Source organism: Neoarius graeffei, chromosome 28, assembly GCF_027579695.1.
Source record: "Neoarius graeffei isolate fNeoGra1 chromosome 28, fNeoGra1.pri, whole genome shotgun sequence".
NCBI classification, from domain to species: domain Eukaryota; kingdom Metazoa; phylum Chordata; class Actinopteri; order Siluriformes; family Ariidae; genus Neoarius; species Neoarius graeffei.
The window spans coordinates 1251380-1264810 of NC_083596.1; the positions used below are offsets into that span (position 1 = coordinate 1251380).

A 13431-nucleotide genomic window follows, 5' to 3' on the forward strand; every position below is an offset into this window, starting at 1 on the left:
AAACCTTAACATCCAAACATATGTAATTCCCAAATTTTTGTCCCTTCAAACTTAAACCATTTTCAATTTTTAAGCCTAAAAATTTAAACCTTAAACATCAATCATTCAAAAACATTCAAATGTTCAAAAACACCTTCAACTTTCAACTTTATCTTTTAGAGCTTAAACATTTAAACCTTCAACATTAAAATTCTGAATTAAACCATAACTTAAACTTTCAGCTTAAAATCTTAAACCCTGGATCAATTTTAAACCTCAGCTTTAAAATTAACATAGAAGCCGTAACATTTTACATGTTGATTTTTTTTAAAAAAAATCTATTTTCTGGGGAAAAAATATTATCTTAGCAAGTACAAATATATTGAATATAAGACTAAGACTTATTTTTATTGACTGTTTAAAAGAAATATAAGATTATTATTCTCATTTCTATATACTTTTGCTCATTTCAAGCTTAAATGAGTAACTGTCTTATTCTTTTGGCAGTGTGTATTTCTAGAAAGAAGCAAAATTATCTGCCAGTATAAGACCATTAAAGAAAATTTTACTACTTGAAATTAGAAGATATATGTCTAGAAACAAGTTTAATGTTCTTATATTTCTTAAATAATTCCTTATAATTCTAAATATTTAATAACTTTTCATGTAAGATATCTTCACTTGTCCAGGTGAAAATGTCGTGTCTCATCGTCATTGATTTTTGCTTGCCTTATTTTTGTTTCTTTGTGTCTTATTAGTCTTATTTAATGCATTTCTAGTGATTCTGAAAGTTGTATAGTTAATTTGTGAATGCTTTTGCATAATTGTTGTGTTTGTTATTAACATGGGTGACATTAAACAAAGCTGACAAGTGAATTATAGTTAAACTGTTTCTATAAGAACATTCACAGTTTACAGGGTGACTTCGCTGACTGCACCATATGCTAAGTGTGTGTGTGTGTGTGTGTGTGTGTGTGTGTGTGTGTGTGTGTGTGAGAGAGAGATAGAGATCTGTAGCCCTTTGAAATGCAGCAGTGTGTAATCGAGTCAAGATCAGTAAAACACTTCAGTAGACATTTAATAATTGACACACTACAGATTGGGGGTGTTTAAGTGTGTGTGTGTGTGTGTGTGTGTGTGTGTGTGTGTGTGTGTGTGTGTGTGTGTGTGTGTGTGTGATATGGGTGTGATATGGGTGTGTGACATGTGGTCCTGACAGCTGGTAAGGCCAGGCTTAGGAAAACCCCCCTCACTATGTGTTCTGGAGGTGTGTGTGTGTGTGTGTGTGTGTGTGTGTGTGTGTGTGTGTGTGTGTGTAAGGGGTCAGTGCTCATGCTAACCCTGATCTGTCCTTTTGTGTTTAGGGAGAGGCTCTCTCTCTCTCTCTCTCTCTCTCTCTCTCTCTCTCTCTCTCTCACTCTCTCTCACTCTCTCACTCACTCACTCTCACTCACTCACACACTCTCCTTTCTTTCAGTGCAGTGACCTCTGCTCTTGACCTTTGACCCCATGACTATCCACACACATGACTGTAGTCACACATTGTGTGTGTGTGTGTGTGTGTGTGTGTGTGTCCGTCCTTTAATATCCCCTTTTTATTGACAGTTGTGAGACACAGTTTACTCATAAGACAAACCAATTTCCATCTCATCACCGTGCTGACAAAGGAAGTGGGCAGGGTTAGCAGGTGTAGGGGCGGATCTGCTAAATGATTGACATGTTAATAGATGGCTTTATAATGTCACATTGAATCAGTCAAAATATAATTGTCACACTGTAACACACACATTAGCACACTAGCACACAAACTCAGGTGTTCAGTGTGTGTGTGTGTGTGTGTGTGTGTGTGTGTGTGTTGATATGAATTCATTTAAGTTTTCAAGTTAATAAATCATTGTGCCAACACCCATAATAGACTGTCCTCACACACACACACACACACACACACACACACACACACACACACACACACACACACACACACTCAACCCCAAGGGACAGAGGGAAAGTGGGCACAGCTGGTTGTCACCGTGACGACTGACCTCCCCCATTTTAGCAGTGTTTACCATATAACTCGTTAAATAATACATGTATTTCACACACACACACACACACACACACACACACACACACACACACACACACACACCCTGTTGACCAGCTGCTCAAAGCCTGGATTAATTTGACTCTGACATGTGTCACACTATGTGTGTGTGTGTGTGTGTGTGTGTGTGTGTGTGTGTGTGTGTGTGTGAGAGAGAGAGAGAGAGAGGGTGTGGCAATACTTCATTTCCAGGTCAAGTTTAACATCACAGATCACCATGTCTGTCTGTCTGTCTGATCATCTTCTTCTTCTTTCAGCTGTTCCCGTTAGGGGTTACTACAGTGGATCTGTTCTGCATATTTGATTTGGCATCAGTTTTACCCCATATGCCTTATCTGTTTCTTCCCATCTTTCTGTCTGTCTCTCGCTCTTTACCTGTCTGTCTCTCTCTGTTTCTCCTGTATATTAAACCGCAGTGGTCGTGTCTTGTTTGTGTTATTAGGTCACTTGTCTGCAGGATTTCTTTGGAGATGATGATGTGTTTATTGCTTGTGGACCGGAGAAGTTCCGTTATGCACAGGATGACTTCTCCCTGGATGAGAACGGTAACTCTCTCTCTCTCTCTCTCTCTCTCTCTCTCTCTCACACACACACACACACACACACACAGTTTTATGTTCAACACAGTTGTTAGTAGGTTGAAATTAATTATCATCATTCTGACATGATGTGCTTCTGCTGTCATAAATGTTATAAATTTCAAAATGGCGGACCACTATTTTCAATTTAAACCCACAGACACCACGCCCACAGACACCACGCCCACAGACACCACGTCCATAGACATTGTGTCCCTATAAACTATGCCCATAGCCACCACACCCATACACACCACGCCCACAGAAACCACACCCACAGAAACCACATCCAAAGACACGCCCACCATCAGTAAGCACACATGTGAAGTAACAGTGTGTGGAGTTTAAAATGTGTGGAAACATTCTCAGGGCTGTAAAAGCTGCCCCTGCTGGACAGAGGTGGTACTGCAGCAGGATTATATTGTTCTTTTAGTTGCTAAAAATAATATTTTCTGTAAAATGTAAATATCATTTAAAATCCTGTTTCAGTGTGTGTTCTAATTATTTGTTGCATAATAATAATAATAATAATAATAATAATAATAATAATGCTTGTGTGAATACAGGTTGAACTGTTAAAGCTAAGTACTGTCTAAAATGTTAGTGTGTGTGCGTGTGTGTGTGTGTGTGTGTGTGTACAGAGTGTCGGGTGATGAAGACTCCTAAAGGTCAGAAAGGTTCGGCTAAAAGTCCCGGTCCTGTTCGCCGCAGCAAATCTCCTGCTGAGTCCAGTGAGCTTGCACACACTCTGCACACATTTCACACTACCCACTCTTGGCATTATCTCCACACTGTACACACACTCTGCAGTGTCTCTCATTTGATTTGTGTAAATGTAAATATAGTTTAATCCTTTAAACACGAGTTTTGTTGCTTTTGAATTCCTCATCTCAAAAAGAAGAAATGTAAGTGAAAATAAATGAAATAACAAGTTTTGGTCCTGGCGACTTGTCCAGGGTGAACCCCGCCTTTCGCCCGTAGTCAGCTGGGATAGGCTCCAGCTCGCCTGCGACCCTGTAGAAAAGGATAAAGCGGCTACAGATAATGAGATGATAAGTTTTGGTGGTAATTTCTGAAAATGTAATTTGTCACTCTGTTTTCCCACTGAGTGTGTGTGAAGAGTGCAGGGTGAGAAGATTACGATCCAAACAGGAGAATGAGCAGAAACAGGACCGATCGAGGCCCTTTATTAAACACGAGAAGAGTTTAGAGTTGAGGAACATGGGCACGGGGTCGTGCACCTAAAAGCCACAGCAGTGGAGATATAGAACTGCACACACTCATTATTTATTTGCGGGGCTTTAACTCGCAGCACTTTTTTGGCTTGGCCGTGGATTTGGATGAAGTTCTGAGAGCGTTCTGTCTTTTCTCTGCTTTATTTATGAAAAAAAAAACCTATTGGCAGCATTCATTACCCACAATGCACTGTGGCCTGCGCCAGACACATCACACAGCTTTCACATGTAAACACAGTGACCGTGACTTAGCAACCTGCGACCACACACACACACACACACACACACACACACACACACAGAAGAAAGTGGAACACTCTTCTCTTTATTTACTTTCTGCATGGACTCAGACTTTAAGAGCTGAAAGAATGTTTACGGGTCGTCTCAGGACTCTGTGATAAACATTTATCACGTGTGGAGGAATACACAGAAAAATAAAATTATAAAAATATAAAAACTAAAAACAAACCAGCAAGTTCATTAAATACTCAATTTTGGTGTCCCTGGATAAACATCTTTCTTTTTCTTTTTGTCTCTCTCTCTCTCTCTCTCTCTCTCTCTGTAGCTAATGGTACTGGCTCCAGCAGTCAGTTGTCCACTCCAATCTCAAAACAGTCACCAATTTCCACCCCAACCAGCCCCGGAAACACCCGCAAACAAAAGGTATATCACCATCATCTATTACACACTCTCTCTCTCTGTGTCTCTCTCTCTCTGTGTGTTTCTCTCCCTCTGTGTGTGTGTCTCTCTCTCTCTGTCTCTCTGTCTCTCTCTCTCTCTCTCTCTCTCTCTCTGTGTCTCTCTCTGTGTGTGTCTCTCTCTCTCTCTCTCTGTGTCTCTCTCTGTGTCTCTCTCTCTCTCTGTGTCTCTCTCTCTGTGTGTGTCTCTCTCTCTGTGTCTCTGTGTGTGTGTGTCTCTCTCTCTGTGTCTCTGTGTGTCTTTCTCTGTGTGTCTCTCTCTCTGTCTCTCTCTCTCTCTCTCTCTCTCTCTCTCTGTGTGTCTCTCTCTCTCTCTGTCTCTCTCTGTGTCTGTGTGTGTGTCTCTCTCTCTGTGTGTGTCTCTGTGTGTCTTTCTCTGTGTGTCTCTCTCTCTGTCTCTCTCTCTCTGTGTGTGTGTGTGTGTCTCTCTCTCTGTCTCTCTCTCTGTGTGTCTGTGTGTGTGTCTCTCTCTCTGTGTCTGTGTGTGTGTGTGTCTCTCTCTCTCTGTCTCTCTCTCTCTCTCTCTGTGTCTCTGTGTGTCTTTCTCTGTGTGTCTCTCTCTCTGTCTCTCTCTCTCTCTCTCTCTCTCTCTCTACCTCTCTTCCCATCTCTCTCTCTGCCCATCACTCACTCTCTCTCTGTCTCTCTGTGTGTCTCTGTCTCTCTCTCTCTCTCTCTCTCTCTCTCTTGCTTTTTTCCTTGTGTTTATTTATTTACACTGAATGCATTTGGGACGGAGCCGACATCAGTCTCGTTCTTTTTTTCCTCACGTTTCAGGATCTGTATCTGCCGCTCTCCCTGGAAGACGACAACGAATCACTGGGAGAATCCATGTAAACTCCGCCCACCCGTCAATTAACTCGTGCTGCAGATCACAGAGGGATCTGTGGTGTTCTTTGTCGCCCCCTGGTGGTGTGGAGGAGCAGTGTTTCTTTATCGCTGCAGCACCGTCCAGTTTTCAAACAGTTTTCTTTTGTTTCTGTGCTTTTAATTTTTTTTTGCTGCTTGTGAATTCGTCAGGTCCATTTACAGCACCTTTCTTCAAGTTTTTTTGTAATAATATTTTTAAAGTAATGTTCTGTATATGCAGGGCGTATACACGGCGATCACGAACGAGTTGAACACCTGGGTTTCTACGCAATTTGAATCCTTTTTGTGCATTTTTGAAGTGAATTTTCTTTTTTAAAAAAATAGAAGAAAAATCCCTGATATCAAATGTACAGTTTGTAGTTATGAGTGCATTTCATATCAGCATGTAGATTTTTAATTTTTTTTGCTTAACTGTTTGATTTGTCACTTTAACATTAAAAAAAAAACAACAACAACAACATTCTTTCAGAGCTTGGTTCTGCGAATTCCAAGCAGCAAACGAAGTTCTATCAGTCTGACTTGTACAAAAATACTTTTTATTAATCTTTTTTGTAACTCTCGCTCTGTTTAATAACTCGTTGTGCTTTTAAAACAAATCGAAGGCAGTTTTTGTTTCAGTCCTGACGAGGCATGTGCTGAATTAACAGCATTTTCAGATTGCGATAACAGGGTTACGATTTTATCACAGTACTGTAGCTACATGTAGCTTTTTATTCCTACGCTGTCGTACACGTGACGTTTGTTTGCTCAGAATGGCTCTTTAGCTTCTTTCTAAACGTTTAGTGACTGTAACGCTGAGTGGGACGACTAACATGAGCTAACTGGATGCTAATGAGAGGTTTTTTTAACAGATTTACAAAACGAAGCTCACAATTTTGACTGTTAATTAAAACATGCTCATGTTTGGAACTGTCTTTTTGATCACAATATTGTTAAATATCACAATATATTGTATATAATCGATCATCAGCACATGCCGAGTCCTGACGCACGTCACGCTGATTCAGCATTTCAGCGACATGTTTATGAAATCTGAGCTCATGGGAAAAAGGGAAAATAGTAAATGTTTTGATGTTTAAGTAAACAAACCGATAAAAAAGAAAGCAAAAAAGGAGAAAAATAGAAAAATAAATACATAAATAAAATAATATAAAACTTTCCAACCAAAGCCATAAGATTCGGGCCCTTTAGACAATAATAAGCACATTCATTAAAGCGAAATATGAAAACAAAATTTCACCTTCTTTACATCTGTGATGTTTTTTTCTCGAACGAGGGATTTGTAGTGACGAACTGAAAGCATGCTGGAGAGGATTTTTGAGAAGAAAGCCAAAGTGATTTGAAGGTTTGGAGGATGGAAGGATTTTTTTTACATTCTGGTGGCTGTGTACATATCAGCATGAGTGTCACTCTAGGATTAGAAACTTGCGTAAATCTGGAAAAAAAAAGCAACAAAAAAATTTCTACTTTCTCTAACTGAAAACTTTTGGGATAAATGTGTTTTTTTGTTATAATGCATGGTGGTGTGTTCTCTCTTATGGAGGAAAAAAATGGGAATGTCAGTGCTTCTTTGCTGATGTTAATAATCATGTTGTCTAAAATAAATCGTCTAAAATTCATTTTACACTTCGATTCGATTTGATTCGGGAGTCTGACGCTAATCTGATCTGATCGTTTCGTTCTGAAAACTGTCCATATAAAAAATAAAAACTTTGACGCTCATCATCGTTATTACTGCTGTTAATGATTAATTATTAATTATTATAATCCTTCGTGTTTTTCTCTGACTTTAGGATCTGACGTGGCCGTGTGAAACTGAGGTCTGAATTTTGTGATGATAAATCGCTCAGAGTTAACGGACGGTCTTTTTATAACAGATTGAGTTCATGCTTCGTACACACACACACACACACACACACACACACACACACACAAAATACAAAAAATCCTCTGCTTCTTGTATAAAGGTATGATGTCATAACCACTTCCTGTTTCAATATCAACTCAATAAAACGGTATAAATGTGCAAAAACCCTTCTCTCGCAGTGTGTAATGAAACACGCCCGCAGGTTGTTATTATGGTTATTAGGTGTGTGCCGATACACCGTCTGTGTATCGCGATCATTTTATAAACTTCATTTCATCAGTGTTTTAATTGTGTGACGTCGTACGACATCTGCGTGTTCAGCAGAATTCTAACTTTCACACTGGTTCAAATGTAGGGCCCTTAATAGGCAGCTGTCCTTAAGTTACCTTCATCAAAGGGACTTGAACACTGAACAGAAGTATCGTCAGCATCCTGAGTATCGTTAGTATCGTGATGCGGAAGCGATTAATCGACACACACCTAATTATTCTCATTAACATGAGCGTGTGAACCTGTCTCACCTCCTGTGGTGCCTTTCCTCAATTCTGCTGTTTTTATCAATTAATCAAAGTCTGTAAATCTGTCTTACACTCAATCTGTCGAACTCTATAGCTGTCTCACATTATATCTGTCTCTCTCTCTCTCTCTCTCTCTCTCTCTCACTCTTAATCTGTCTCACTCTGTCACTATCTCTCTTTCTGTTTTTTCCTCTTAGGCTGTCTCTCTCTATATATGTCTCACTCTCTATCTGTCTCACTCCCTATCCTCTATGTGTCTCTCTCTCTCTCTCTCTTACTCTCTTTCTGTCTTGCTCTCTAAAGTTGGTTTTGTAGTATTTTAGGTGAACTTTTCACACAGTGCAGATTTTTTCTCCTTGTACACACACACACACACACACACTCTCTCTCTCTCTCTCTCTCTCTCTCTCTCTCTCTCTCTCTCTCTGCTCCCTTTGGTTTGGGGTGAATTTTGAACTTCCTCAATGATGATGATGATGATGATGATGATGTATTTCCTGCTGTGTCATCGTGACTTGTTTCGGTGATGTCATTCTGTGTATCAACTTCAACTTTCAATAAAAAAATGAGATGTTATTCAAATCCCCATTTTCCATTCATTAATTCATCTTCATGGTGATTCTACATGTTCTACGTGTTTGAGTGTTACTGTTTTCGTTGCCATGGTGAATACTGAATAAGCGTTACCTTGGTGACGGTGTCCATAGTGATGGTGAACTGCGAACAGAATTGTTTTGGGTTGCGGACTGTCTCATGGTGTAAATCAGGTGAGAACAGCTAGTCACTTCAAATCAAATGTTTTTTATTACAGCGGATTTTAATGTATCAAGTTCTGATAATTAACCTTGCTAGCTAAATTTAGCATTAGCATATTTCACTGAAATACACATTGCTGGGGCAAAAAGAAAATGATGCGCTAATGTTTAGTTGCTCCCCCTTTAGCTTTGATTACAGCATTGTTTCAGCAACCTCATACACCGTCACGACATTTATTTCCATCCAGAGCTGCATTAATGTTTCTCTGAGATCTCGTCTCGACTACAGGAGAGTGGAATCTCGAAACAAAATCATCTCCAGCATCCCACAGGCTCTCGGTAGGGGTTAAGGTCAGGACTCTGTGGGGGTTAATTCATGTGTAAATGATTCCTCGTGCTCCCTGAACCACTCTCTCACTCTCTGAGCCCTAATTTTATTCCATCAGGGAATTAAACCCCACTGATGTGAACCTGCTCATTCAGTACATTCAGGTTGTCAGCTGACTTCATTTTATTGCTCCATAACGTTGCTGAGTCTCGACCTGACCAACTGAACCAACCCCAGATCATCACACTGCCTCCAAAGGCTTGTACAGTGGACACTGTGCACAATGGGGCGGAGCTTCATGAGCTTCCCTTCTTACCCTGACACGCCCATCACTCAGGAACAGGGTCAGTCTGGACTCATCAGACCACACGACCTTTCTCCATCGCTCCAGAGTCCAATCTTTATGCTCCCTAACAAACTGAAGCCTTTTCTCCTGATTAGTCTCACTAACGAGTGGGTTTCTGATGGACACACAGCTGTTTAGTCCCAATCCTGTGAGTTCTCATCACACTGTGAGTGGAAATGATCTTAATTTCACTATTAAACACAGCCGTGAGTTCTACTGTCCATCTTTTACAATTCAGTTTCACCAAGTGTGTCAGTGATCTCTGATCATGATCAGTCAAGATTTTTTTCTGCCCAAGTTTCTCCTGTGAAGTTGTCAGTTCATCTCGATCCTTCCAGGGTTTAATAATGTGTTCTTCAGTTCTGAACCTAATCCCAGTCATTTCAGCTCAAATCTTCTGAGCTGTTTTCTTTGCTTGATGCAGGACAATAAGTTGACCTTCTGAAACACAGGAACATCTTTTCCATGAGCACAGGATACGTCTTCCAGCATGGTTGTGTAAGAAATGAGAAGCGACTCACTGCATCAGTTAGAGTTAAAAGAACTGTTTCAGCTGAAATGCATTTATCACTGCAGTAATTATCAATCCAATTATTTAAATCCAAACAGTGGCTTTTTATTGTAATCCAGACTGTGTATGAGTGAAGCTAATTACACAACACATTCACCTGAAATTGTCCATGCACCTGATGTTTTCCATTCAGCATTTTAATTTTTTTGTTGTTTATCACCACATACACCAGTCAGCATGTATGTTTCACTAAACAAATAAATACATCTAATAAAAACACTTCTGTTTCACTGCCAGGTTAAGTGCAGTGTAATCCGTGACAGAGACGTAACACTCATGATGAAATTACAGAACCTTTCATGTCACCAAAGTCTCTTTTTATTTCACTTTGTTGTTCTCAGATCACAATAATCTGAACATCTGTGTAACATCTGTTATAGAAATGTGATTCCTAAACAGAGAAACTTAGCGGATCGAATAAAAATAATTTCTAATATTTCGTAAAAATATAAAATCAGTCATTTAGGAGCTGAGCAGAGTGGAGGGGTTACTTGAGGTTGTTTTTTTTTAAATGTCACTCTTTTTCCTGCACTGAAAGAGCTGCAGAGTCTCGGCCCAAGGCATCGCCCTAATGAAGGGGTTCTTATCATTAACAGTGGTGTGTTCATGTGTTCATGGCACTGATTCGAGGGGCAGGTGGCGTCACTGATTCACACAGATGCTGAAGAAATGGATTTGTTTTTCTTTTACAGGAAAAGATCCAATGAAAAAGCACAAAATAAATGAATTAAATGGTGCCTGAATAAAAGCCATCTTACCTGCATTATAACACTCTTCCTGTGTGTGTGTGTGTGTGTGTGTGTGTGTGTGTGTGTGTGTGTGTGTGTTTTACGGGTGGGGTCCTTTTTCAATAGCAATTGAAACCTGTTTCATCAAAGAAAGACAGAAAGAAACAGAGAGAGAGAGAGAATAATAATGATGGCGATGGACAAGATGAAATTGAATGATGCGAAAACTGAGTTCTTAATTATAGGGACTAAACATCAGCTCAAGAAGGTTAATATTCACAAGTTAACAGTGGGTGAAGTTAGTGTTGCACCTGTCTCAACCGCCAAGAATTTAGGAACAATATTTGACAGTAATATGAGTCTAGTAGCTCATATCAATAACACTTGTAAGACTGCATTTTTTCATCTCCATAACATCAGGAGAATAAGAAAATATCTTTCTGCTGACACTTCTAGAATCTTAGTTCATTCCTTTATAACAAGTAGATTGGACTATTGCAACAGTCTTTTGTACCGCATGGCCCTCCGGCCAAGTCTATTAGCAAATTACAGCAAGTCCAAAATGCAGCAGCAAGGCTGATTACAGCTATGCCTCGTTTCTCTCATATTACTCCAGTTCTGTGCTCTCTGCACTGGCTCCCGGTTAGTGAATGAATAGTTTTTAAAATGCTAGTTTTAACTTTCAAGGCAATGTATGGGTTTGCACCAGCATACATTTGTAATTTGGTTCAGATTAAGTCATGTAGCACATGTGCTTTATGCAGAAACCATGACATTTTTCTCACACCATTCAATGCTAAGACAAAGAAGACGCTGGGCGTTAGGGTTAGGGTTAAGGTTAGGGTTAGGGTTAAGGTTAGGGTTAAGGTCAGGGTTAGGGTTAAGGTTAGGGTTAGGGTTAAGGTTAGGGTTAGGTTAAGGTCAGGGTTAGGGTTAAGGTTAGGGTTAAGGTTAGGGTTAGGGTTAAGGTTAGGGTTAGGTTAAGGTCAGGGTTAGGGTTAGGGCCTTTGCAGCAGCTGCACCAACACTTTTCAATACACTTCCTCAAGAGATTAGACAGAAGGATTTTAACAACTTTAAGAAATTAGTTAAGACATTTCTATTTAATAGAGTTTAAAACTAGCTAATTTTATATTATTATTATTATATATTATTATTATTTATATTTATTATTATTAATATTTTTCTAAGTTATATGTGTGTGTGCGTGTGGTGTGCATGCATGTGTGTGCTTGCAATGCACACGCCACATGTATGTATATGACCATATTTTTATAATATTTTGTAATGCGCATTTGATCATATATTTCATGTTAATTTGCATGCTATAAGTAATAAATTATTATTAATTATTAATTATTATATAAAAGAGGGAAATAATAATAATCTTTCCATTTAACCAACATTAGCCATTCCTCATTACTATTGACCCCCCATTACCGTGCACCAGGGTGGTTACCATAGTAATATGGGCAGCTCACTCATCCCCCCCCCCCCCCCCCCCCCCCCCGTCTCAGGTACATCTCCTGAAAAATAATTACACCTCAATTAATAAAAATTAATTATTAATCAGAGTCACTGGAGACACAAGAGTCATGTTGTGTTTCAGTTCAGTCCTGTTTGCTTCCCCCAAACCCCTCAGGAGTGTGAATGAGACACGTGCAGTGAGTAAACTGCTGATTTAAACACAGATAAACAGTACAACAGAACATTTACACACACACACACACACACACACACACACACACACACACACACACACACACACACACACACACAATTCTATCAGTAAATGTTTTAAAGACAAAAACTAACAAACAAATAAATGATTGGTTGGATGAAAAAGATAATTAATAACATTAATGGATAAATGTGTGAATAAATAAGTAAACAAATAAATAAAATGGATGGCTAGATGAATGTTTGCCAAATTAATTAATTAATTGTATTTATAATACAAATGGATGGATAAATAAATGCATAAATAAAAAGTAAGAATTAATTCCATAGCTTTATATTAGATAATAGAATATTTACACATCATTTAATTTTCATTCAAGAATGTCAAAGATATATTTTTTTATTTCATCAATGGTGTAACAAATGAATAATTTGCTCAGAAATAATGTATAAATACAATATTTATTCAATAATTTTATATATATATATATATATATATATATATATATATATATATATATATATATATATATTATAAATCTCTGACATATCTGCAGTTTTAACTGATAATAGAGAATAATTCTCTTTTATGCAGCGTGTAATACTGCAGTGTGATTTGTTGTAGTTTGGCCTCACCTGGTGGTAACAGGTGAGCATTACAGCGGCACTGCATGTGAATCCGCTCACCTGCTCATCTCACCTGAGGCCAAACCAGAGGATTCTTGGGATGAGCTGAAGATCAGAGCACACAGCGTGGGAAGTTCAAATCTTCGAGCAGGTCACTCTTCTTCTTCTCTTCACAAATGTGTGCCATTGTACCGTCACCATTTTTAGTGTAGAACCACAAAATTCAGCCAAGAAGTGCATCCTGGGAATGCTGTGCTTGTGCTTTTAGGAAAAGTTGGAATTATGATGCCTGTGTCGCTGCACTCCAAAGAATACATGGGGAAGGTTTACAGAGATGAATAAAACTGTGTTGCTCCGCCTACTAACATCCTGGGAAATGAAAACAACAAATAAACACACCAGCAACCATCTGAGATTCCATAGTAACCACCTGGGATAGAATAGCAACTGTTTAGTAACACCATAGCAACCATTTAGGATATCATAACAACCAAGAAACATGCTAGCAACCACCTGGAATACCATAGCAACCATCTGTTATAACACA

General features: G+C 39.0%; 1 protein-coding gene across 1 annotated transcript in view; it reads left to right on the top strand.

Annotated features, from left to right (window-relative positions):
- Positions 1–8431, top strand: part of LOC132875878 (neuronal migration protein doublecortin-like) — a 56129-nt gene extending 47698 nt beyond the window's left edge. The window contains exons 4-7 of the mRNA XM_060913005.1: positions 2526–2628; positions 3303–3392; positions 4462–4559; positions 5372–8431. Of these exons, the coding sequence (XP_060768988.1) occupies positions 2526–2628; positions 3303–3392; positions 4462–4559; positions 5372–5431 (351 nt within the window). The 3' untranslated portion in view covers positions 5432–8431. The remainder of the gene's footprint in view (positions 1–2525; positions 2629–3302; positions 3393–4461; positions 4560–5371) is intronic.
- The last annotated feature ends 5000 nt before the right edge of the window (positions 8432–13431 follow it).